This window comes from Mirounga leonina, unplaced genomic scaffold (genome assembly GCF_011800145.1).
Source record: "Mirounga leonina isolate KUSES-001 unplaced genomic scaffold, KU_Mleo_1.0 Mir_154, whole genome shotgun sequence".
In the NCBI taxonomy this organism is placed as follows: domain Eukaryota; kingdom Metazoa; phylum Chordata; class Mammalia; order Carnivora; family Phocidae; genus Mirounga; species Mirounga leonina.
Genome location: NW_023270389.1, coordinates 60,395,971 through 60,421,004, shown reverse-complemented (window position 1 = coordinate 60,421,004; position 25,034 = coordinate 60,395,971). Strand labels below are relative to the sequence as shown.

Below are 25,034 nucleotides of genomic sequence, written 5' to 3'. Positions count from 1 at the left end.
ACATCCCAGTTATGATGCTTACTAATTATGTGATCTGGGGCAAGTTGCTTGAACGCCATGGCTCCTAGTTTCCTCATCTTTAAAATGGAACCCTTTATCTGTCCACACGGAACCGGTGTGAAGATTAAATAAGATCATGGATTTAAGGCACTTGGCACATATCCTGCACCTATAGGGGTTATAGTAAACCTTATAAATTCCTCTCCCTTCCTTCTTACCATATCCTCTGCCCATAGCTCGGATTAAAAATGTATGTATGTATGTATGTATGTATGTATGTATGTATGTATGTAAGTATGTATGTATGTATGTATGTATGTATGTATGTATCTATCTATCTATCTATCATCTATCTATCTATCCATCCATCCATCCATCCATCCATCCATCCATCCATCCATCTTAGTACTCTTTCCTTGGTATATTTCCTTTAAAGTTCCTATTCTGATAGTAAAACTAGCTTTATTTATTTAATTGAGGATGCAGCTTAATAGCAAGCAGTCTGACCTGGCTTAAAATACTTGTTTTTCATGGGTTCATGAGTGCTTAAAAATAGCTCTACTGCCAAGTCTCATCACACGTGCCACTACATTTACTTAATCACTGAAAGACTTACCTGTAAAAAGAGAACATTCTATTTTGCCTTTTTCTTTCTGAAGAGCCAATATATACTTACCTTAATGATGGATTCAGAACAGATAGTAAGTACTTGGTGAAAATATCTGTTGTAAAGCATGACATTGATTTCTCGTTCATGAGTGTGAGGAATCTGTTTTGTATCTTGTACCATTCTGGTCAGAGGGTACATGTCCATGACACTAGATCCTGGAACAGAAATAAGAATCTCACAAATACCCAACATTAGAAGTTTTGAATCACAAAGAACTTTACCCAGTCGGTTGTGTTTGGAAACAACCCATCTGTGAGATTAGTAATATCAATTCCTAGGATATCTGATGTGGTGAAGATATGCTTATTTTCTCTAAAACATTTTTGACAAATAAAGCAAATGTTATTCAGCAAGAGAAAAGCATTCCTTGAGGGCGTCATTAATTTTCAAGTACAAGCTATTTGGATTCATTGATATTCTCTTTTCAGTGATCCCTATTTTTCTGTTTTTTTATTGTCTACATTTTTCATTCTTGAGAGTGCCTGCCCCATGCCTCTCCATCTGGTGTATAGTAATCACAGTGATGGGCAGCTTTCTGCTGAAGGTAAGCTTCCATTTAGTGATTGGAATTTATTGTTAGAGAGACTTTTCTGATGAACAAATGATAAAGCACTCTGTATACATGGTCTTATTAAATGTAATGAATGAGAACGGTTACAAGCCAGTGCTTACAACATCAATATTAAATAAGATTAATTTCCAAATCAACTTGGGGAAGTAGTTGAAGAGCAGGTATACCTTATTTGCATTTTCCTAAGGGTGCTGGTTTGGTTTTACAGGGATACTACAAATGGCAAATGTGATTTAACTGTCAAAATTAACTACGCATTCTGTTTTGGTGTAATGTCTAGAAATACAAATAAGAATCTCAAAGCATTTGGGCGCCTGGGTGGCTCAGTTGGTTAAGCCACTGCCTTCGGCTCAGGTCATGATCCTGGAGTCCCGGGATCGAGTCTCGCATCGGGCTCCCTGCTCAGCGGGGAGTCTGCTTCTCCCTCTGACCCTCCCCCATCTCATGCTCTCTCTCTCTCTCATTCTCTCTCTCAAATAAATAAATAAATAAAATCTTAAAAAAAAAAAGAATCTCAAAGCATTTCAAAGATCAAACAAAATGAAGCTTCTCTTATTGTTTTGGAGATTAAATTATCAAAGGTCAACACTTTGTATTGAGTTTCTCACGATTTTCCAATCTCACCTGTTAGGAAACGGTGCCCCAGGATTTAACGAAGCCCTTTCCTAAGCTGCTTAAATTTTAAGATAAAATCTGTTCTTGTGTAAAGAAGGATTTAAAAGGTTTTTCTGGTAATATTTCTCAGTTCACCTCCTACACTGTTGGTGGGAATGCAAACTGGTGCAGCCACTCTGGAAAACAGTATGGAGGTTCCTCAAAAAGTTGAAAATAGAGCTACCCTATGACCCAGCAATTGCACTATTGGCTATTTACCCCAAAGATACTAATGTAATGATCCGAAGGGATACGTGCACCCCAATGTTTATAGCAAAAATGTCCACAATAGCCAAACAATGGAAAGAGCCAAGATGTCCATCAACAAATGAATGGATAAAGAAGATGTGGTATATATATATAATGGAATATTATGCAGCCATCCAAAAAATGAAATCTTGCCATTTGCAATGATGTGGATGGAACTAGAGGGTATTATGCTAAGTGAAATAAGTCAATCAGAGAAAGACAAGTATCATATGATCTCACTGATATGAGGAATTTGAGAAACAAGACAGAGAATCATAGGGGAAGGGAGGAAAAAATGAAACAAGATGAAACCAGAGAGGGAGACAAACCATAAGAGACTCTTAATCATAGGAAACAAACTGAGGGTTGCTGGAGTGGAGGGGGGTGGAGGGATAGGGTGGCTGGGTGATGGACATTGGGGAGGGTACGTGCTATGGTGAGCACTGTGAATTGTGTTAAGACTGATGAATCACAGACCTGTACCTCTGAAACAAATAATACATTATATGTAAAAAAAAAAAAAAAAAGAAGAAGATAGTAGGAAGGGAAAAATGAAAGGAGGGAATTGGAGGGGGAGACAAACCATGAGAGACTATGGACTCTGAGAAACAAACTGAGGGTTTTAGAGGGGAGGGGGTGTGGGGATGGGTTAGCTCAGTGATGGGTATTAAGGAGGGCATATATTGAATGGAGCACTGGGTGTTATATGCAAACAATGAATCATGGAACACTACACCAAAAACTAATGAGGTAATGTATGATGACTAACATAACATAATAAAATTTTAAAAAGTTTCTCTGTTCAAATAATCTAATATAGAAATATGACAGGAATATGGTAGCCAGATAGCCAACACTTGGAACTTCCTGGTAGATCCTTTAACATTATATTGTGACTAGCTTTATTCAGAACTGACACCAACAAAGCTAGATATACTTGTGAACCTGTGGTAATCCTCTATGTTTTCAGTGAGTTATACTACTGCTGTGGAAACAATGCAGTTAAAGAGAAAGAATGTGGTTTCAGAAGCCAGATGCTTTGGGATTGAATCCCAGCTCTACCTTTTAACCTGGTGGGTTTTTGTTGTTGTTGTTGTTTTATCAGAGAGAGAGAGAGATCAAGCATGTGAGCAGGGTGTGGGGAAGTGGAGGGGTGGGGGGGGAGCACACAGAGCTCAACCTGGGGCTTGATCTCATGACCCTGAGATCATGACTTGAGCCAAAATCAAGAGTTGTATGTTTAACTGACTGAGCCCCCCAGGTACCCCAACCTGGTGTTTTCCTCCTAGTCAGTTGAACTGTTTAATATTTAGTGTGTCATTTATAAAATAGGATAAATAATAATTCCTACCTCCTGTGGTGGTTGTGCAGGTCAAATGAAATAAAGTGCATGAAAGCACTTTGTAAAAGAACTTTACAAAAACGAGTTGTCATAATAGAGGAATAATATGAACAATGGTGACAGTAACAACAGTATATTCTACAAAACATTTCCAGAATGTGATGCTGCTGTCATCAGGGTTTAGAAGATTACTATGGTGGCTTCTTTGGAATCAAAGCACGAAATAAAGTCTGGGAGATAAGCTTCATGTAATTCTGATGTCAAATTGATGGCTGCTGTCAATGTAAGCAATACACAGAGCTGTATATTTTTGTAAGCAAAGTACTATCAGAATTACACAAAACTGGAAAGAATCTTGATTTTCCTCCTCCTCCTTTTCCTCTTCTTCTTTTGTCTTGATACTTGAGTCCTTAGTTACTCTGGTGATAAGTGGGTTGTAAATGCTGAGCCCATAATCAAACATGCAAGTGGGGTACTAGGAGAAAATAGGCTTGCAGTTATTAGCATGTTATTTTTGGAGGAGCTAATATAGAAGAGGAGTGCTTACACTTAGAATTAAGTTCTGTTTTACAAGATGTAAAATCGTCTTATCAAGCATGAAGTGCTAGTTCACTCCAAATCCAGTAAAAAAAAAAAAAAAAACCCAGAGTTAAAAATAATTATATTCTCCACCAGCTCAGATAGCACCAACTATTTCCCTGCCTAATTAATCCCACAGGAACTCAGAACAGGTGGTCAGTGGGAAAATGCTTAGGAAATGCATTCTGGGTTGGGGTTCCAGAAGGAAGAAGTATTGTTAATGTTGTTCATTTTTCTTCTAAAGCCTGAAGGCATGCATGTGAACAGTGTTTAACCTAAAGGCCTAGCAGAATGTTTTGTGTCTTCAGGAAGTGTGTTTTTAAGAGGCAACAAGTAAAGGAGGCAACACATCTGTTGGCATCAGCACTACGGATCTGTCATTTAGGACACTATTCTCTCTTCACTTTATTGTGTAGAAGCAGAGGCAGGTGGGAAGGTCAGCACCTTCTGTCTCAGTACCAGAATGCATGGGGCCAAATTGCCTCTCTGAGGAACGGGGGCATTGATGCTGGTGTAGTCACTCGAAGATGGTTCATATTCCAGCTCCCAAGAGTCAAAACGGAACTGGCTTTGCCTTTTATGCAGCAACACATCACATGCTGCTTCTTGCTTTATTCAGCTTTATTCAGAACTGACACCAACAAAACTAGATATGCTTGTGAACCTGTGGTAATCCTCTATGTTTTCAGTGAGTTATACTACTGCTGTGGAAACAATGCAGTTACAGAGAAAGAATGTGGTTTCAGAAGCCAGATGCTTTGGGATTGAATCCCAGCTCTACCTTTTAACCTGGTGGGTTTTTGTTGTTGTTGTTGTTTTATTAGAGAGAGAGAGATCTAGCATGTGAGCAGGGGGTGGGGAAGTGGAGGGGTGCAGGGTGGGGAGGGGTAAGGCTATCTTTCTAGGCTCAAGAACTTAGAGCACTGACCTGTTTTTTTTTTCAAGAAGTGCAGTTACATATTTTATCAACCTGGCCATGGAAAGACAGGAAGGAATGGAACTGAATTAAATATCTACTCTGATAAATCACAGTTAACACATTCCCCTTCTACTTCTGTTTTTCGTCTAGTTAGTGCTCAAGTGCTAGTTAAAAAAAGGCTAAAAGTCCACTCTGGAAAACAGTATGGAGGTTCCTCAAGACATTAAAAATAGAGCTACCCTATGACCCAGCAATTTCACTACTAGGTATTTACCCTAGAGATACAGATGTAATGAAAAGAAGGGACACGTGCACCCCAATGTTCACAGCAGCAATGTCCACAATAGCCAAACTGTGGAAGGAGCCAAGATGCCCTTCAACTGACGAATGAATAAAGAAGATGTGGTTTATATATACAATGGAATGTTACTCAGCCATCAGAAAGGATAAATACCCACCATTTGCATCGACATGGTTGGAACTGGAGGAGATTATGCTAAGTGAAGTAAGTCAAGCAGAGAAAGACAATTATCATATGGTTTCACTCATATATGGAACATAAGGAATAGTGCAGAGGACCACAGGGGAAGGGAGGGATAACTGAATGGGAAAAAAACAGAGAGGGAGACACACCATGAGAGAGTCTGGACTCTGGGAAACAAACTGAGGGTTACAGAATGGAGGGGGTGCGGGATGAAGTAGCCGGGTGATGGGTATTAAGGAGGGCACATGTTGGGATGAGCACTGGATGTTATACGTTAACTAATGAATCGCTGAACACTACATCAAAAATGAATGATTTACTGTATGTTGGCTAATTGAACATAATAAGAAAAAGGCTAAAAGTTAAGATATGAGTTTTGTCTGCCATTAATTGGGTACACTTACCTGTAATAAGCATGCCATGATTGGAATCGTAAACCATAGAATAAATCTGCATGTCTCCTGGTCCTCCATGGCTGTCATGGAAGACTTGTAATAGCGAAAGAGTCTGTACATCCCACACCCTGAAAACCTGGGAGAAAAAGGGACACAGTTCACCACTTTTATACCTTCCGTTCCCCACTCAAAGTTATTTAAGTGAAGCATTTTCAAAGTCCACGGTATGCTCTTAACAACTTGCAACAAGTATGATTTATGTGATGAGCACACATTTGCTAGACTCCGATTTGGTCTTGGTTCGATTATTGTTTGTTAAATATCAAAGAAATATAGCAGCAGTGATTACAGATTTGCTTAAAGGAACTGGATTTTTCTATCACTACAGAGAAATACAGTATTTATTATTCTTTAAGAATTTGGAGGACTGATCATGACTTAGAGTTCAAATGAACCCACATTTCTCTCTACACTATGGATTGGAAATTAGAAAGAAGACATATTTTAAGTGGAAGGTTTCAGATTGTTCTTTTATAACTTAAGAAGATAGAACATTGGGGCGACTGGGTGGCTCAACTGGTTGAGTATCCGACTCTTGATTTCTGCTCAGGTCATGATCTCAGGGTTGTGAGATCAAGCCCTGTGTCGGGCTCTGTGCTCAGCGTGGAGCCTGCTTGAGATTCTCTCTCTCCCTCTCCCTCTGCCCTTCCCCCCAATTGTGTTCTTTCTATAAATTAAATAAATAAATAATCTTTTTTAAATAAAAAGATGGAGCATCTTACTAAATGAGGTTTCTAAGTGCTTCTCCTTCCTCTTGCCCAGGGATGTAAGAATTACAGAAAGCAGTTTTTAGGGATGGGTTAGCTATGGTAAGAGTATGGGGAACTAGGTTATTTAAGTTCTCCTTTGAGAAAGGAAAGAACTATGTAATTACTTAAATAGAGCTTGGGTTATTACAAGAGAATAGAAAGAACAATAAAGTACAAATTCAGCAGAAGTAGGTCAAATTTACTCTTTGTCACTTGAAATAACTGGTCCATCTTAGTCTTCTTCATTATTCTGTTTTTGTAAGCAAGTTGTAGTGTGATTGAATTTCAGAAAGAAGTGTGATTTGATCAAGGTGACGTTTTCTAGCATGCATCCTTAAATAATATTTTCATTTTATAATTGTCATTATTAGCCTATTAAATTGGAATATTTGTTGAGTAATTGAGTGATCACTGTAGAACTAGATATAAAACTTTAAGCAGTTTTGTTAACAGGGAGATACTGACTTCTTGAGACACTTGTAATTGAGTTCAAAACCTCACATGTTCTTATATGTAGGAGCATAAAGATGTCTAAGTCACGTGATTTAGGGAACACTGGTAAGGAGTTTGGCCTCAAATGCAGATCCTCGGTAGGCTGGTATTACTCAGAACCTGTACAATTGGAAGTTACTTCCTTAGTTTCAGTAAAAATGCAAATTTGGGGTAGTAGCTTGAATATTGAACCTTATCAGTCTTTTGTATCATAGGGTAAGCAAGTATAATGGACTATTTATGAATTTAGGTTCAGAGTCCAGAATGAGAGACAAGTAGGAGAAGAACCTGAAAGTAGAATCAAGGAGTGCCAAAGAAATTTGTCTCTATTCAAATTGTTTCTGACTGTATTGCTTTGGCTGAGATGCATTCAGGGTTGGCAGGCTTTTTGCTGTATGTATGTGCTCTGAATTGTGGTTGCTGGAAAGAACAAGGGATGGGACAGAAGAGGATTTGAGTTTCAGTTCTAGCACATCACTTGAATTCCTGGAACCTCAGATTTCTTGTTTCTAGAGCAGACATACATACAATACCAGCACTCTGTTCTTCACTGAATTGATGTGAGCAGGTTTTTAAATCTGTAATGTTTTCTGTAGAGTAGTACTATTTTCTTTTTTCATATTTCTCTCTTCTTCAGTGTTCAGTGCTTTAGGTGTTTTGTGTGATTTTAGGGGTGACTATTGGGCTGGCAGATCCTGCTGTCCCTGTCTTGGGGTCCCACGTGTCATCTCTGTCACTGTCATACCAAACTGCTCCCCATTTCCAAAACCCTCCATCTCATTCTGGTCTCTGTGAATGCCACCTACCCTTCCTATCATCTACAATTTCCTTTCAACATCCCTCACTGTGCAGTTAACTGCTACTCTTTCCTCAAATCTGTTATAAGGAGAATTAAGGAGTCACCGTTCAATAGGTTTATGCCTTGATGTGCCATTTCTTCTCCAAACACAGAGAAATAGTAAAGAATATATAAAAAAGAGAAAGCAAAAAGAAACAGCAAGCCTTCAAAGCAAGACACATATCTCTATAGATCCGAGCAAGAGAGATGCATAACGTGAAGGAGGGGCTGCATCAGAGGTGTGTGCCCAGGCTCTGACTGGGCAGAGGCAGCTGGAGAGCCGCCCCAAGCAGATGGGACCAGAGGCACCTAGCATTCCATGGCAGAGCCTGGAGTAGCTTTCTAGTTCAGAACAGTGAGACTGAGCAGCTATAGATTTGCTTTCATCTGGAGGCACGGTCTTTAGAAAGTTGTGAGACCAGTGAGCTAGGAGGACACTGCCTTTGACCAGGAACTAAACCAAAACCACTTCTGGCTCAGGAACTAGACCTATTTCTAGACTGCAGCCCAAGGGTCCAGGTGGGGGAAGGTTACGGATATGGAAGAGGAAGCATAGAGACATGTGGTGAAAGAAGAAACTATAATTTTTAGAAAAACTTAGAGGAGGACATCTTTATGAACTTGAGTTGAAAAAGATTTCTTCAATAAGCACAAAAAGCATGAGCCATAAACGATTGATACATTTAACTAAATTAGAATTAAAAATCCCTGTTCAACCAAAGCCAGAATCACAAAGCCACAAAGGGTAGAAACAAGTCCAATGATCATTGGTCAAGTTGGATACATGTGTAATGCACATACAACAGAATCCTGTGCAGCAGTTAAAATAAATGAACGAGAGCTATATGTAATAACGTGGATAAATCTCAAAATATAGTGCTTGGGGGGGAAAAAAGAAACTTCAGTAGGATTTATTCATAGAGAACATTGAAACATGCAAAATAAGACTATACACAGTTTAAGGACACCTATATATGTACTAATGGTATAAAAACATAGTACTTGTTCCAAGTTGAAAAAATCCAAAAACTCATCTTCTTTTTTTCTTTTTTAAAATTCTTTTATTTTTATTTTTTTAAATTTTATTTTATTATGTTATGTTAGTCACCATACAATACATCATTAATTTTTGATGTAGTGATCCACAATTCACTGTTTTCATATAACACCCAGTGCTCCACGCAGTATGTGCCCTCCTTAATACCCATCACCGGGCTAACCCATCCCCCCACCCCCCTCCCCTCTAAAAGCCTCAGTTTGTTTCTCAGAGCCCGTAGTCTCTTCCTTATGTTCCACAAATAAGTGAAACCATATGATAATTGACTTTCTCTGCTTGACTTATTTCACTTAGCATAATCTCCTCCAGTCCCAATCATGTTGATGTAAAAGTTGGGTATTCATCCTTTCTGATAGCTGAGTAATATTCCATTGTATGTATGGACCACATCTTCTTTATCCATTCATCTGTTGAAGGACATCTTGGCTCTTTCCACAGTTTGGCTATTGCGGACATTGCTGCTATGAACATTGGGGTGCATATGGCCCTTCTTTTCACTACATCTGTGTCTTTGGGGTAAATACCCAGTAGGGCAAATGCTGGGTCATAGAGTAGCTCTATTTTTAATTCAAAAACTCATCTTCTTTGGACAACTTCCGTTGGTCACCCTTCTAATTTAGATATCCCCCCTGTAGATGCCCATAATACCTGTCTACATGAATAGCAATTAGCAACTGTCATATGATGATTTGCTAAGAGGCCTTCTCTACTAAACTATAACTGGCTTGAGAGAGGAACCACGTGCTATTTGTTTCCCCAGTGTCTTATGTGTTCTCTTGAGTTAGGATGGTTATTTAGCTGGGTTTGGGTCTGCTCGCTTGCTATTCTCTGTCTTGGTCCAGGACCTTGTAGGAATTTACAGAGGTGCAGCACTGCATAGACAGTCAGAACTCACACTGTAACTGGATAAATCAATTAATAAATGGGAGAGCATCAGCAAACATAATTTACTGACTCTGTTTTTAGGTGGTCTTAATACGTTAGCTACTTTGGAGGAAAGAGGAGTAGGGATATTAATTAGGCTGTGCTAATTCCAGTCCTCTTCCCTACTCATTTCCTTCAGGGGTTGACAGTGTTCCTGTGGTCTGTATGAGTGCTTCAAAGCCTGAGAGACAGAGTGAAGCCAGGTCAGGCCTGGCGGGGATTAGGAAAGGCCCAGCATTTCCGAGAGACGGAGTTGCTATAGAAAGAAAATCTGAGGGGCGCCTGGGTGGCTCCGTCGTTAAGCGTCTGCCTTCGGCTCAGGTCGTGATCCCAGGGTCCTGGGATCGAGCCCCGCATTGGGGTCCCTGCTCCACGGGAAGCCTGCTTCTCCCTCTCCCACTCCCCCTGCTTGTGTTTCCTCTCTCGCTGTCTCTCTCTCTGTCAAATAAATAAAAATTAAAAAAAAAAAAGAAAAAGAAAATCTGAGAGGACAAGTGGCTTCCACTAAGGAAGCTCTGGCTGCACAATAGAGTGTTTGTAAATTATAAATTAAATACTACGTATGTGTGTAACACTGAAATTACAAAAAATATTCACCTCCTAGTAGCAGAAAAATAATGATTTCCAAAAAAATTGAGAATGCAGGAGTGAGGTGGAAAGATTGTTTTTTTTTTAACATTGGGAAAAATTCAACTGCAAGGCTACAAGGCTTTGAGGATAAAGTTACTAATCCCCAAATATCAAAGACAAGGACAATAGAAAGCCCTCCCCTGAAGCTTTTTTTGCAAGGAATAATTAACAAATAACGATGAAGTAAAAAAGTTTGAAAACTCTACATGTATATGTGCCAGGAGTGAGGATCATTTTGATTCAACCAGGTTTCCTGGCTTTTCTTGCAAACTTAGTACCAATTGCTATTATCCAAATGCATTAATAAAGTGCTCTTTTTTGGGAGCACCTAGGTGGCTCAGTCGGTTAAGCATCTGCCTTTGGCTCAGGTCATGATCTCAGGGTCCTGGGAATCGAGTCCCACATCGGGCTTCCTGCTCAGTGGGGAGTCTGCTTCTCCCTCTCCCTCTGCCCTCCACTGCCCCTATACTCTCTCTCTCTCAAATAAATAAATAAAATCTTTTTAAAAGAATAAATAAAGGATTTCTTTTTCTTGATGGCTTTTTATCAGAGAGTGACCTAGAGCAAAATATCTGATGTGTAGGAGTTGGCCTGAGATGCATAAAAAAGGATTATAAAAAGGTGCAAAACTAACATGACATGCATAATTCCTTATACAGCAAATAATTCTGGAACTCCGAGCTAGGTGCTACAGAAGCAAAAGTTCAGCAGAAGCACATTAACAGCTGTTCTTGAACAGACCTTCATGTGGTCAGGAGAGTAGATACAACAACAAATAATTATCATGCATTATAAGAGTTATTTGAGCGGAAGTTTGAACACTGTGCTAAAACTTGTATGGCAGAATCTTAAGAATTGCAGTATCATTTAGATAGAAGGAAGGATATGGGGAATTCAGCATTTCTGATTTGTCAAGGGAAGCTGGGATTTTGCCAGCCTTCTGAATTTTACCCAATGACTACAAGAAGTTAATTAGATTTTTGACCCCAAATGAATCAAATTAGGGCTACATGATTTTACATTGGAAGAGCCTGAAGATATCCGATATTATGACTCTTTTGAGGGTTGATGTAGTATTATAGACAAATATTATATTTTAAAATAGATACATATAAAAACAGCACAGTACAAATGATAGGCATTCAATATTACTCGTGTAGGAATTCAAAGCAAAAATGCATTTTTTAAGCTCTTACAAATAACAAGAAGAAAAATTTTTGCTATGTGAAACTAAAATGGTTAATTTTGTTATCTGGTTCTCACATTTTTCCTGTGTGATAACTGGCAAACAGAAATGAAATGAAGCCAGCCAGCAGGCCTTTGAAAAATTAACTTTTTAATTACCAAGTTATTAGATATGTCTAGTAGATAATTTCAAACAGTACAAAAACCAAAGTCCCCTTTTCCCACCTCCCCCCTCCTTCTGGGCTCTCAGCTTCTACTTTGTAGGTTAATCACTGTTTGTAATTCTGCCTCTGGAGGCAGAGAAGCTCAGTTAAATCCTCCTTCACCACTTACTAGCTCTGTGACCTTGGGCAAATCACTAAACATCTCTGAGCCTTAGTTTCTATATTTGTAATGGAAATTATACCAGAACCTATCTCATGCAGTTGTCACAAACATTAAATGAGGTCACATATAGAAAGAGCTTACATCTATGTGAGGGCACATTTAACTACTTAAATTTACTTCATTCTTCCTAATGGCTACATAGTATTCTGTTGTATGAATGCTCCATAATTTAATTAGTCTCCAACTGATAGAGTTAGACTTATTTCTTTTATTTTCTTTTAGCAAAGTAATACTGAACCCCTTGTATATGTAATTTTTGTACAGTAGTCTAAACATACCTGTTTGATAAATTCTTAAACGTGGAATTTTTGTGTCAAAGGGTGTGAGAATTTTGTTTTGTTGGGTTGCCAGACCAACCTTGCCTTTTGAGATTACAATTTCATGACATCTTGATTTCAAGTTGCAAAACCAGCTTTCATAATTAGCTTCAGTTCTCTAGGAGAGCTGAACTTGATGTTTTTGTCATTACTAGGTTTTGCCATTAAAGATTTCTGGCCATTCTGTCTTATTTACTCAACTAGATTTTTTTTTTTTTAAGATTTTATTTATTTATTTGACACAGGGAGAGAGAGCACAAGCAGGCAGAGGGAGAGGGAGAAGCAGGCCTCCCGCGGAGCTGGGAGCCCGACGTGGGGCTCGATCCCAGGACCCCAGGACCACGACCTGAGCCGAAAGCAGCCGCTTAACCGACTGAGCCACCCAGGCGCCCCTCAACTAGATTTTTAATTCCTTTTGGGCAGAGATTACATCAAAAGATGGTTAGGCACTGGGACTTACAATTTGAGGCACTTAGCAGGGGCTCATATACTGATTCATACTGACACTGTAGGAAGTCAGGATTCCTAGTAGGATAGCTCTGAAATAAACCAGTTAACTAGCCAAACAACCATGTCAGGCTTTTTCAAGAATTATATATACTAAGACATGAAAGTTAATGTCAACAATATACCCAGATAGTTACTTTAAGTAGACTGTAGTGGATATGTATGTTTGTACATGCAAGTGTGTGTGTGTATTTGTGCAAGGGGTCTGAGGATCCTGAAAGCTGATGGGAATGGGGGTGGGGACAAGAGGAAATAGTCCCACAGGGCAAAACTCAGAAACATCATGGCTCATCTAAGCAAATGTGCAATGACAGCAAAGTGTCCTAGATTATATAACTAGAGAACGATAGCCACAAACAAAAGGAAACTTCATGTAGGGTCTGGTTCCCCAGTGTCTTTGTAGGCACATCAGCTCCCATGGCTCAGAACCATCAACAGGGTCTTCTTTTGAAGATGGTCAGTGGGCTGTCCTGGGGTTACAGACTGAAGGAAAACAAGGCTTGTACATAAGCAAAAAGCTTACTTTTTTTGCTTCAGACTCAAGTTGAGTGTAAATCCCAAAGCATATGCCCTCACCTCTTTTCTCTTAGTGTGTACTTTTTCTTCACAGTTGGTCACTTACATTTTGTTAGCTGAAGGTTCCTAACATATATTGATCTTCCCCAGAAAATTTTCTGACAGTCATTCTGAGGAAAGATCTGAGACAAGTAACTCTTACTCTTGAGGATATTTCAAATCACAGTTTACCCAAAATGGAATGTCTCAAGCAGCGAAGCAAGGACAGAAGATGGCAAAATGCTGGGAGTAGTAAAATCAGGCTTTCGATCATGGATGCTTCCAGTTATCCAAAAAATAAGAAGAAAAAAAAAAACAACAACTGGAATTTGGTTTCAATAATCCCATACAAAAAGAAAGCATAAAGAGCTAAAGCCAGAAAATGGTTCTGATTTTTACAACTAAAAGGAAATATATTTTAAAAGGTCAGCTTTTCTTCCTATCCCTTGGTCTATTTCAAGTACCCACATTTCTTATTCACCAAAGAGAGATGAACTCCATTTTTCTCTTGGTGAAGTCTTTATGGAGGACGTGATATTTCACTGAGATTTAAAGGATGGCTAGAATAGCTGGGTATGGAACAAGAGTGATTGCAGACAAAGGCAGGAAAGCATGAAGACTGGGGAAGAGCTGGGTGAAGTTTAGACTATCTGAAGACAAATAAGTAGCAACAAAACTAAAAAGGTATCTGGTTCCTGACCATGGAGAACCTTAAACACTAGAAAAGAGAATTTGAACTTGATTTATAAGGCTAGGGGTGCCTTTGAAGATATGTAAGAAGGTACTCACAAGGTTATAAGTGGGTAAGAGGATGATTAACATGACAGTGTAATATTTGGGTGGTGGGGAGATGAGAGAGACTGAAGTAGGAGGACCATGAATGCCTTCTAATGTGTCTCCTTCAACTGGGAGCCTGTCAACGGGTCTGAACTAAAATCATAATGTGGGAACAAGAATGAGGTGCCAGATATGAGAAATGTTTCAGACACTTGGAGACTGGCCAGTGAATGGGATTGGGGAAGCAGAAGGTTTAAAAGTGACTTTGAAGTTAGTCATGGTTCAGTGGGAAACAAATGATATCATTAACTGCTGGAGGAAGATCAGAAGTCAGGAAAAGGAGATTTGAAGAGGAAAATCAGTTGTAGATAAGCAGAAATTTTGTAAAGGATAAATAAGAACCAAATGGTCCTTCAAGGAACCTTGAAGATAGGGACATTGAACATAACAAGAAGAGAGATGCTGGTTGATGAAAGAAGATTCTGGATGGGGCAGTACTCGACTAGGAGAACGACAGCAGGGATTCGATTTAGGAAGCAAGAGAAATGCTTGTCCTTGGGAGGGAGGAAAAGAAAAGAGAGTAGCAAAAAATACAGAAAAACACAGAAATATTTTGAGGTGGAAAATATGGAAGTTAATGAAGCTACCTCAACATTCTCAGCTCAGTAGAAGACAAGGTAGCTTGTGGAGGGTGCGGAGTTAAGTCAGGGGCTCAGGGAGAGTAGAGATTGTGTTTAACTGCCATGTAGACTGGACAGGTACTCAGCACAAGACGAATTTAAATGACTGAGTGGCAAACTATAAGAGACTCTTTAATACAGAGAACAAACAGGGTTGTTGGAGGGGAGGTGGGGGGTGGGCTAAATGGGTGATGGGCATTAAGGAGGGCACTTGTTGGGATGAGCACTCGGTGTTATATGTAAATGATGAATCACTAAATTCTACTCCTTAAAACCAGTACTACACTATATGTTAGCTAACTTGAATTTAAATAAAAATAGAGAGATAGATAAATAAAAATAAATAAATAAATAAATAACTGAGTAGCATCGGAAGCATGGGGTTTTGGAAAGCCTCCCCTTATCCCATGCCACAAACCACACCCATAATCTACACCTGTGTGGCCACAAAGGAGGTTCGGTACCAACGCAGATAGATCAACACAAGTCCCGTCCCCACTATGGAGAGTGGAGAGCACCTGCTTTTCTGATAACTGCTGACATTTATTGAGGACTGGTTACATACCAGGCACTGTGTTGTGTGCTCGCTTGCTAATCTCCTTTCATCTTCACATCAACCCTAGGAGGAAGGTACTCTGTTAACCTCCTCAGCGATCTCAAATAACTCATTCAGGGTCACTACCTGTAACCCTGAGTCAGACTTCAGCTTAGGTTTGCCCAATTTTCGAGGTTGTTCTCTTAGCCATGCTGCCTGGGAGCAAGACAATAGCATCACCTTCACTTAGGAGAGTATCTTAGACATGGTCATCAATAGGAAGACATTCAGCCAGTCTGCAGGCCAGGTTGGCAACCCCTCTGGCTTGCTCTGACGTTATTCACCTGGCACCTCGTTTCAGGACACTGCTTCTTGTTCTAGGGCACACTCCCAGCCTAGTGAAGCTGCGCCCTTTCTCAGGTTCCGTCGTGTCACTTCCAGGGTGAACATTAAATTAGAAATAAATAAATAAATAAATAAATAAATAAATAAATAAATAAATAAATGCAACTGTTAACCCATTTGCAATCTGTTAGAAGTCATCAAAGCATGTTACATTTCTCTCCTCAGCAGAAAGAAGAAAAATAACCTTTGCTATCTAGACTTGTGCTTGAGAAAGTTGCCAGCCATGGTTCCTGTCGGTTTTATTAAGGAAAGGAAAGGAAGTCTTTCTTTCTCCCGGGGTCTGTCAGTGCTGGTCAGCTCTTCGGGGACAGCAGCTGTGTGGTACTGTGGTGAAATGCTTGAGCCCTGTGACTGGAAATACAGGGTTAGCAGTTGCAGACATAAGGAATATCCTGGTGGAAGGTCTGCAGAACCAGGAGGAAGGATGAAATTTGCTTTAAGGGCTTCACGAAAGGCATAGTAGCCACATGACTGGCTGACAATTTATTAAAAGCTTGAAGTGATGAAAGCCAGTTTATGAAGAAATTTGAAGGAATGTTAAATGTGTAAAACCCTCTGTTATTTTTGCTGTAATTAATGGTACTAATAGGGATGACTATTAATAGCTTCAGCCAAAATATGTATGTGCCTAGTTTGCTGTTCTTTCTGCCTCAGTTGCTCGTTTCCTGGATCTTTGCAGGGCCGGGGACTTGGGTCATTCAGGTTTCCGCTTTCATTTCACCTCCTCAGAGGCAATTTGCAGTCACAGCACATTTTCTTGTTTTCTGTTCATTATAATACTTAGCCTGCTGTCTTCCACTTTATTTGCTACTTTGTTTGTCTCTCTCTTCTCCTAGAATGGAAACTTCCTGTGACAAGTGCCTCATTCAGTGCCTCTGGAACCCAGAAGCACCTGTCACATAAGAGATGCTCAAGAAATAAATGATGAGCTCATTTAATCTTTATAACAACCCTGGAGGCAAAACTACATTTGACACATGAGGAAAACGTGTGGAAAGATATAAATAATTTGCCAACTGGAGTTGCTGTGATGGTTGTATGAGCATCATGTTAATACACCTGCTACATTTACAAGCAATTGGAAAGCTAATGTCTTGTGTCTGTTCACCTCTGGGCATGAGTGGCCTAAATGTTTGCTAGAAAGATATCTTTGTTTTCTTTAATTTCTCTAGAGGGGTCCTCAGTTCTCAATTCATAACGTGGTTTAATTTTAGTGCCTCAAAACCTTCATTGTCTTTCCAGTACCATTAAAATTTCTTTGTAAGTTAATTAAAATTAAAAATAGTTTCCTTATTACAAAAGCAATGCTTATTTACTGTAAGAAATAGATAAGAAAAGAAAGAAAAGGAAAAAAAACACAAAAAAGAAAAAAAAAATTTAATTCATCCACAGTCTTGCACCCAGGTAAACACTAGCATCTTGTTAATCTCCTCTGGTAATATAGGCTAGTCAAAGATATACTTTAAAATGGGTTAATTTCAGGGCATCAAAGTGGCTCAGCCGGTTAAGCATCCAAATCTTGATTTTGGTTCAGGTCATGATCTCCAGGTTGTGAGATCGAGCTCCACATTGGGCTCCATGCTAAGCAGGGAGTCTGCTTGAGATTCTTTCTCTCCCTCTCCCTCTGCCCCTCCCTCCACTCAAATAAATAAATAAGTCTTTAAAAAAATAAAATGGTTTAGTTTCTTACATACTGTTTCACTATATTTCAAATAATGTTTAGATATTTTCACATTATTGTTCATCTATATAATGTTGAAAGTCAGTATGATATTTCTATTATGTGAAAAGATATATCGTAACTTACTGAATGGAGGGGAGGGGGAATTGGGGGAAGGGGGTCACAAGATACAAACTTCCAGGTACAAGATAAGTAACCACTGGGGATGTCACATACAGCACGGTGACTGTAGCTGACACTGATGTGTGGTGTGTAGGGAAGTTGTGAAGAGAGTAGATCCTAAGATCCTAAGGGTTCCTATCAGAAGGAGAAACTCTTTTCTTCTTTTCTTTTTTTCTTTTTTCTTTCTTTTCTTTTTCTTTCTTTCTTTCTTTCTTTCTTTCTTTCTTTCTTTTTCTTTCTCTCTCTTTCTCTTTCTTTCTTTTTTTCTTTCCTTCCTTCCTTCCTTCCTCCCTCACTCCCTCACTCCCTCCCTTCCTCACTCCCTCCCTCCCTCCTTTCCTCCCTCCCTCCCTTCCATTCTTTCTTTCTTCCCTCCCTCCCTTCCTCCCTTTCTTTCTTTCTTTCTTTCTTTCTTTCTTTCTTTCAGATGATGAATGCTACATTTAGCCACCAGGTAGCTATGCGACCTTATGCAGGTTACTTAGGTCTCATTTGCCTTTACATATGCAAAACTGTGATAATTATTTTATAGGGTTGTTATTAGCATCAAGTGAGTCTGAGTATGTAAAATATGGGCCTGGCACTTGGTGAACACTTGATAAATGGTAATTATTTTTTTTAAAGATTTTATTTATTTTAGAGGGAGAGAGCTTACGTGTGTGCATGAGTGGGGGAAGGGGCAAAGGGAGAGAATCCCAAGCTGACTTGGGACCCAGCTGAGCATGAGGATCCAGGACCCTGAGATCATAACCTGAGCCGAAACCAAGAGAAAGATGTTCAACAGACTGAGCCACACAGGTGCCCCAATAAATGTTAATTATTATTATAATTCACAGAAAGTTTGAATGTTTACGTAGTCATATTTATTTTTCCTTTAGCCACAGGTATGATGCTTAGGAATTACTCAAAGGCTATATGAATATTCACCTGTATTTTCTTATGGAAAATTCCAGAACTTCTATGTTTTTGTGTTTTACATTTAAGATCTTTAACATATATGGGATGTATTTTGTGGTTTATTATGAAATGATCATCTGATTACATATTTTTTCCTTATATGGTTAATCACTTTTCCCAACATTTAATGAACAAACCATCATTGCTCACAGATTTGGAGTCCTACTTTTATCATATGCAAACTCCCATACATACATGAACTCATTCTTGCTTTTTCTCTTTTCTCATGGATGTGTCTTAACTAGTTCTGCATCGACTACTGCTCTGTTTTATTTATTGCAGTTTTAGGATATGTGTTAGTATCTGAGAGGGAGAAAAAATGCCAGCTTATAATGATATTTTCCAGTTTCTAAGATATTCTTGTATGTCAGAATTTTTACATTAACACTAAACTTGGCAAACTGATACTTAAATAATCATGAATAGCATTAAAAAATAATAGCATTAAAAATAGCTTAATTTGATGGAGAATACCTTTTACCGTACCATAGTCGCATGCAGAAACACAGCATATCCCTCTGTTCATGCTCTTAAATAAAAGTGCCTCAGAAAAACTTCATAGTTATCTTAATATTAATAGTGAATATTGCTTATCAAGATTATTTCTAGGTATTTCAGACTTTTTGCTCTTGCGAGTGCTGTCTCTTTAACCAATGGGGTTACTGCTCTTATGTAGAAATTTATTTATTTTTTTAGAAATTGCTATTGTCACAAGCTACCTTACTGACTTATCTGCTCTCGAAATTTCAAGCTGATTTTGTGTGTCAACTGTACTTCAATTTTAAAAATTTAAGCTGATCTTTTTGAATTTTTCAAGGAGACAATCACATTATTTGCAAATACAATGATTCAGTCTCTTCATATCTAATATTTGTAACTCATTTTTTCTTGAGTATATTGGTTAGAACATTTAAAACACTGTTTAATGACAACCACTATAACAGAAGCCTCACTCTTTCTGTCTTTGCCCAAAATGTCCCGTCTGCCATGGGAGGGCTACATTGGCTCCTTCCCAGCACTGCCTTCCTGAACGCCTGTCTTCAAACGTGTTCTTCCATGCGCCCTCGTCAACAGTGGCTCATCATTTTCTTCTTCACACTGACAATATTTTTCTCAGTGATAACAGCTATTTCAGTCAAAAACTGTATATGTGCTCTAGATTTTCCTATTGGAAATAGGAAAATAGGAAATGGGAAAATCTGTTGATCTTAGGGGAAAATGCAGTTGGTTTCATTTGTGTTGTATTCTGTTACCTTTGCAGAGGAGAGGCTGATGACGTGTTGATCTTTCTCATTCGTTACGATCTCCGTGATGCTGAACATGTGCCCCACAAGTTTCCCCACCGGCTTGGTGCTGATGTTTGGGTGCCACAGCCGCAGCACCTTGTCATCTCCTGAAAGGGACGATGGGGGGGGGGTTATTTGTTCTCTCAGGGACACAGCTGGTCAAAATTTAAAGAGTCCCTCTCAGTCATATCCTTATCATCCTTCTAATATCAAATCACAGTCTGCCTCTTCCAGGATGCCCTCTCGGATTGACTTGCCTTGGAGTCACTTCCTCCTGTCAAGGCTATTTGGAAATAGTTGTATTTACACACGCAAATGTGAATTCTTATAAATATTTTATCAGCCCCTTTCTTCTTTCAGTACTTTCCCACTCATTGATACTTTAATGTACTATTTATATTTTATTTACTTCCCAAAGTATTTTAGGCAGCTGTTCTTTTGCTTTCACATTTAGAGGAAGAGGAAAGTTGCACATAATCTCTAACATTATAACAAATCAACTGTCTCCATCTTCCCTTCGAGCACATATCCATAAGCAGATATAATTTACACGTAGTTACTACCATAGCATACATACTATTTTTTTTTAAAGATTTTATTTATTTATTTGAGAGAGAGGATGAGAGGAGAGAGACAGCACATGAGAGGGGGGAGGGTCAGAGGGAGAAGCAGACTCCCTGCCGAGCAGGGAGCCCGATGCGGGACTCGATCCAGGGACTCCAGGATCATGACCTGAGCCGAAGGCAGTCGCTTAACCAACTGAGCCACCCAGGCGCCCCATACTATTTTTTTAATTGTTAAAATCATACGGATACACGGTAAAATATTTAAACAATATGGAAGGGTATAATTTTTGTCAAAAATGTCTTCTTTCCCCTCAGAATCCGTACTTCCACTCCCTACAGGTAATCACTGTTCACTTTCTTCCCCCTCTTTCTTACAAACAAACTTTTTCTTTTCGGAGTTAAGAAAAATACTTTTCCATTCATATTTAAATACTTTGAATTATTTTCAGTAGGTGTTTAGATTACCATTTCTCAACAAAAAAAAAAACCACTATCACTAACTTATCTTTGATATACCCATTAAAATATATTATAAATATTGCCAAAATACAAAAAATCAAGGTTTCTTAAAATGTATTTTTACAGAGAAGTCACAGCATGCTATTTCGAGCAGAGAGAGACAGACCAAATCAAAGTTTTGTAGAACGGATTTGTCACTTTGTTATTATATGTGGGGTTTGCAGGGCAAGTCGCTTTTGGTTTTTTCCAGCTTTATCGAGATATAATTGATTGTGTGAGTTTAAGGTGTGCAACATGATTATTTCATATAAGTATAGTGCTCACGGGGCACCTGGGTGGCTCAGTAGGTTAAGCATCTGCCTTTGGCTCAGGTCATGATCCCAGGGTCCTGGGATCAAGTGCCGCATTGGGTTCCCTGCTCCATGGAGAGCCTGCTTCTCCCTCTCCCTCTCCCTCAGCCTCCCTCTCTCTCTCTCATGAATAAATAAATAAAATAAATAAAATAAAATCTTTAAAAAATATATATAGTGCTCATTGGGCAGCACATATGCTAAAATTGGAATGATACAGAGAAGATAGCATGGATAAGCATATACTGCAACGTGATTACTTCAGTAAGGTTAGTTAACATATGCATCACCTCAGGGTTACCTTTTTTTCTTATCATGAGAACTTGTAAGATTTGCTCTCTTCATAACTTTCAATTATAAATACAATACTGTTAATTGTAGTCACCACGTGTATATTACATCCCCAGAACTTACTCATCTCCTAACTGGAAATTTGTACCTTTTTTAGAATACAAATTTTATATATCCAATATAACTAAAATAATAAAATAAAATTAGTATACATGCCCATCTTTTTTTTTTTTTTGCATTTATGGAAGGTCACAGGCTCACACCTTCATAATTATCATTTTGGTTGCTACATCAAAATTTCCTACCATTTGTCTGTCAATAAATGTTCCTGCTAATTCTAGTTTTTCATTTTATTCAACAACACTGCAATAAATAGTTATTCATGTGTTTTTTTTTTCTTCTTTTGGACATATACACTGAGGATAAATTCCCATATTGTTAGGTTGCTTTCCAAAATGGTTGTACCAAATGCCAAGGCCATCAACTATATATGATTATACCAGCTTCATCAAATTCTGGCCAGCACATGGATATTATCATAATTTAAAATATTTGCTATATTAATGTCTAAAATGACACTTTGTTTTTATTTAATTTATATGACAGCTGATGCTGCTGAGTATTTTCTCCCATGTATATCTGCTAATTGTATCTCCTCCTGTGAATTGTTTGATCATATCCTTAACCCATGGTCTATTAGAATTCTGGTGATAGTAAAAATTAAAATTTAATAAAATTTTATTATCATATGCACACACACACACACATCCAGTTTTATGGTAAAGGCTGGCTAGTTGTTCACCACACCCTTATTGTCTCTTACTGGGTGCACAGCTAGACTACATTTCCCAGAGTCCTTTGCTGTTAGATGTGGTCAGATTACTGATTTTTAGCCAGTAAACTAAGAGAATTGATTTAGATTTAACATGACTAAGAAGAAATACATTTCCATTCTGTTTGATTCATTACACATTTTGAGGTTTATTTGTTACAGTAGCTAGCGTTACCTGAACTAATGCATAGTCATAGATAGTCTAATTGTTTTTTCAAAAAAGCAACTTAAACCTAAATTTTTTTTAAAGATTAATTAATTAATTAATTTATTTATTTTTTAAAGATTTTATTTATTTATTTGAGAGAGAGAATGAGATATAGAGAGCATGAGAGGGGGGAGGGTCAGAGGGAGAAGCAGACTCCCTGCTGAGCAGGGAGCCCGATGCGGGACTCGATCCCGGGACTCCAGGATCATGACCTGAGCCGAAGGCAGTCGCTTAACCAACTGAGCCACCCAGGCGCCCGATTTCTTAATTTATTTAGAGAAGAGGGCACACAGGTAAGAGGGGGGAGAGGCAGAGAGAGGGAGAGAGAGAATCTCAAGCAGACTCCCCACTGAGCAAGGAGCCCGACGCGGGGCTCAATCTCAGGACCCCAAGATCATGACCTGAGCTGAAATCAAGAGTTGGAGGCTCAACCGACTAAGTTACCCAGGCACCCCTAAGATTAAGTGATTTTTAATTAAATGATTTACTTTACTTTAATTTAATGATTTAAATATGATTTGTCCAGAATCACATATAAGAAAATGGTATAAATTAGGAATATATGGTGCATTCTCGAGCATCTTATTTATTACCCAGGATCTTCAGGGCACCAGGAAAAAAAGATTATATAATAGCATTATAGCCTAAGTTATAATTTATATATAACCTAAGTTATAAAGTTACAATTTATGTATTAATAAAATCTAAAATTCAAAGAGGCCATGTTAGTTAATCAGGTAGCATGTATTTTGTGGCCCACAGGCTGAATTTGCTGATATATATTGGACTTTTTATGGAAATATACTTACACACACTGCAAGAGCCAGTCAGTTATGCAGGAGAATTAGGTGACTTGCCAGTTGGATATTCATAACCCAGGGAAATGTGATAGACACAGATGTTTTCATAATTCTCTGATTATTTTGTCTGGTTTCATGAAAAAAAGGAACAGTATTTTCTTTACCTTTTTCTTTCTCCCCTTTGAGTATTCCAAACCAATCTTCAAATCGTAGCATGACTGTACCTCCAAGAATATTTCAGAATGTCTTCATATTCTTTAAAACTAAGAGCCCCTGCCTATGTGCCCCTTGCCCCTGGCATCTTTTATAGTTAATGATTCAATTTTCTGTACCATCCACTTGAAAGCAGAACTCCTTTTTTTTTTAAGATTTTATTTGACAGAGAGAGAGAGACAGCGAGAGAGGGAACACAAGCAGGGGGAGTGGGAGAGTGAGAAGTAGGCTTCCTGCAGAGCAGGGAGCCCGATGTGGGGCTCGATCCCAGGACCCTGGGATCATGACCTGAGCTGAAGGCAGACGCTTAATGACTAAGCCACCCAGGTGCCCCGCAGAACTTCTTTTTTATTATACTACCTCAAGAGTGTAACCCACAGTAGGAGTTCAGGTATTTTATTGAACTCCTATAACTTCAATCTTGGGATGCTGAATCCTAGCTCAGAGGTTTAACTATCTAGTGGCACAAGACTGTGAAAACACGTATCCAAACAAAAACAAGTCTTTGTTGAATGTTCGCGTGACTCCTTTAATAAGGCCAGTTCTTTCATTCCAGAGGTCCTCGGGGCCTGGAGTCTTAGTAAAGGCAGGCTGAAAAATCTCAGGGCACAGCTGACTCTTACTTTCCATTTCTCCGGCAACTGGTATGGATAGAATTCTTTCCCCAAAATTCATATGTTGAAGCCTTGACCCCTAATGTGATGGTATTTGGAAATGGGGCTTTTGGGAGATAATTAGATTTAAATGAAGTTATTCGAGTTGAGCCCTAATGATGGGATTAGTGTCCTTATAAGAAAAGACCAGATAGCCCCCTTACTCTCTCTCCCTGTGGGGATATAGTGAGAAAATAGCCATTGCAGGCCAGCTAGAGAGCTTTCACTCGACATTGACCATGCTGGCACTTTGATCTTGGACTTCCAACCTCTAAAACTGTGAGAAATAAATTTCTGTTGTTTAAACCACCCAGCTTATGATATTTTGTTATGGCAACCTAAGCTGGCCAAGACAGAACCCAAGATATTTTAAGTACTGTTGTCATTGGGTAAGTGGGATATTTTCTTTCTTTCTTTGTTTCATTCCTTTGTTTCTTTCTTTCTTTTAAGTGGGATATTTTCTTAAATTTAAAACTTCCATGTTATCCTTATTAACAAGAAGAAAAATATCTTGAGAAATTACTATACACTTGGCATTTTGCTAGATGTTGAAGATACAAAAAAATCTAGACACTGACCCTACTGAAAGTCTTTTTTTTTTTTTTTTTCCCCAGA

General features: G+C 38.7%; 1 protein-coding gene across 1 annotated transcript in view; it reads right to left on the bottom strand.

Moving 5' to 3' along the window:
• The window catches only part of WDR64 (WD repeat domain 64), a 151,190-nt gene that overhangs the window by 51,418 nt on the left and 74,738 nt on the right, over positions 1 to 25,034 (bottom strand). Inside the window, exons 11-13 of the mRNA XM_035010942.1 lie at positions 20,015 to 20,154; positions 5,873 to 5,999; positions 677 to 825 (exon numbers count right to left, since the gene is read on the bottom strand). Of these exons, the coding sequence (XP_034866833.1) occupies positions 677 to 825; positions 5,873 to 5,999; positions 20,015 to 20,154 (416 nt within the window). The remainder of the gene's footprint in view (positions 1 to 676; positions 826 to 5,872; positions 6,000 to 20,014; positions 20,155 to 25,034) is intronic.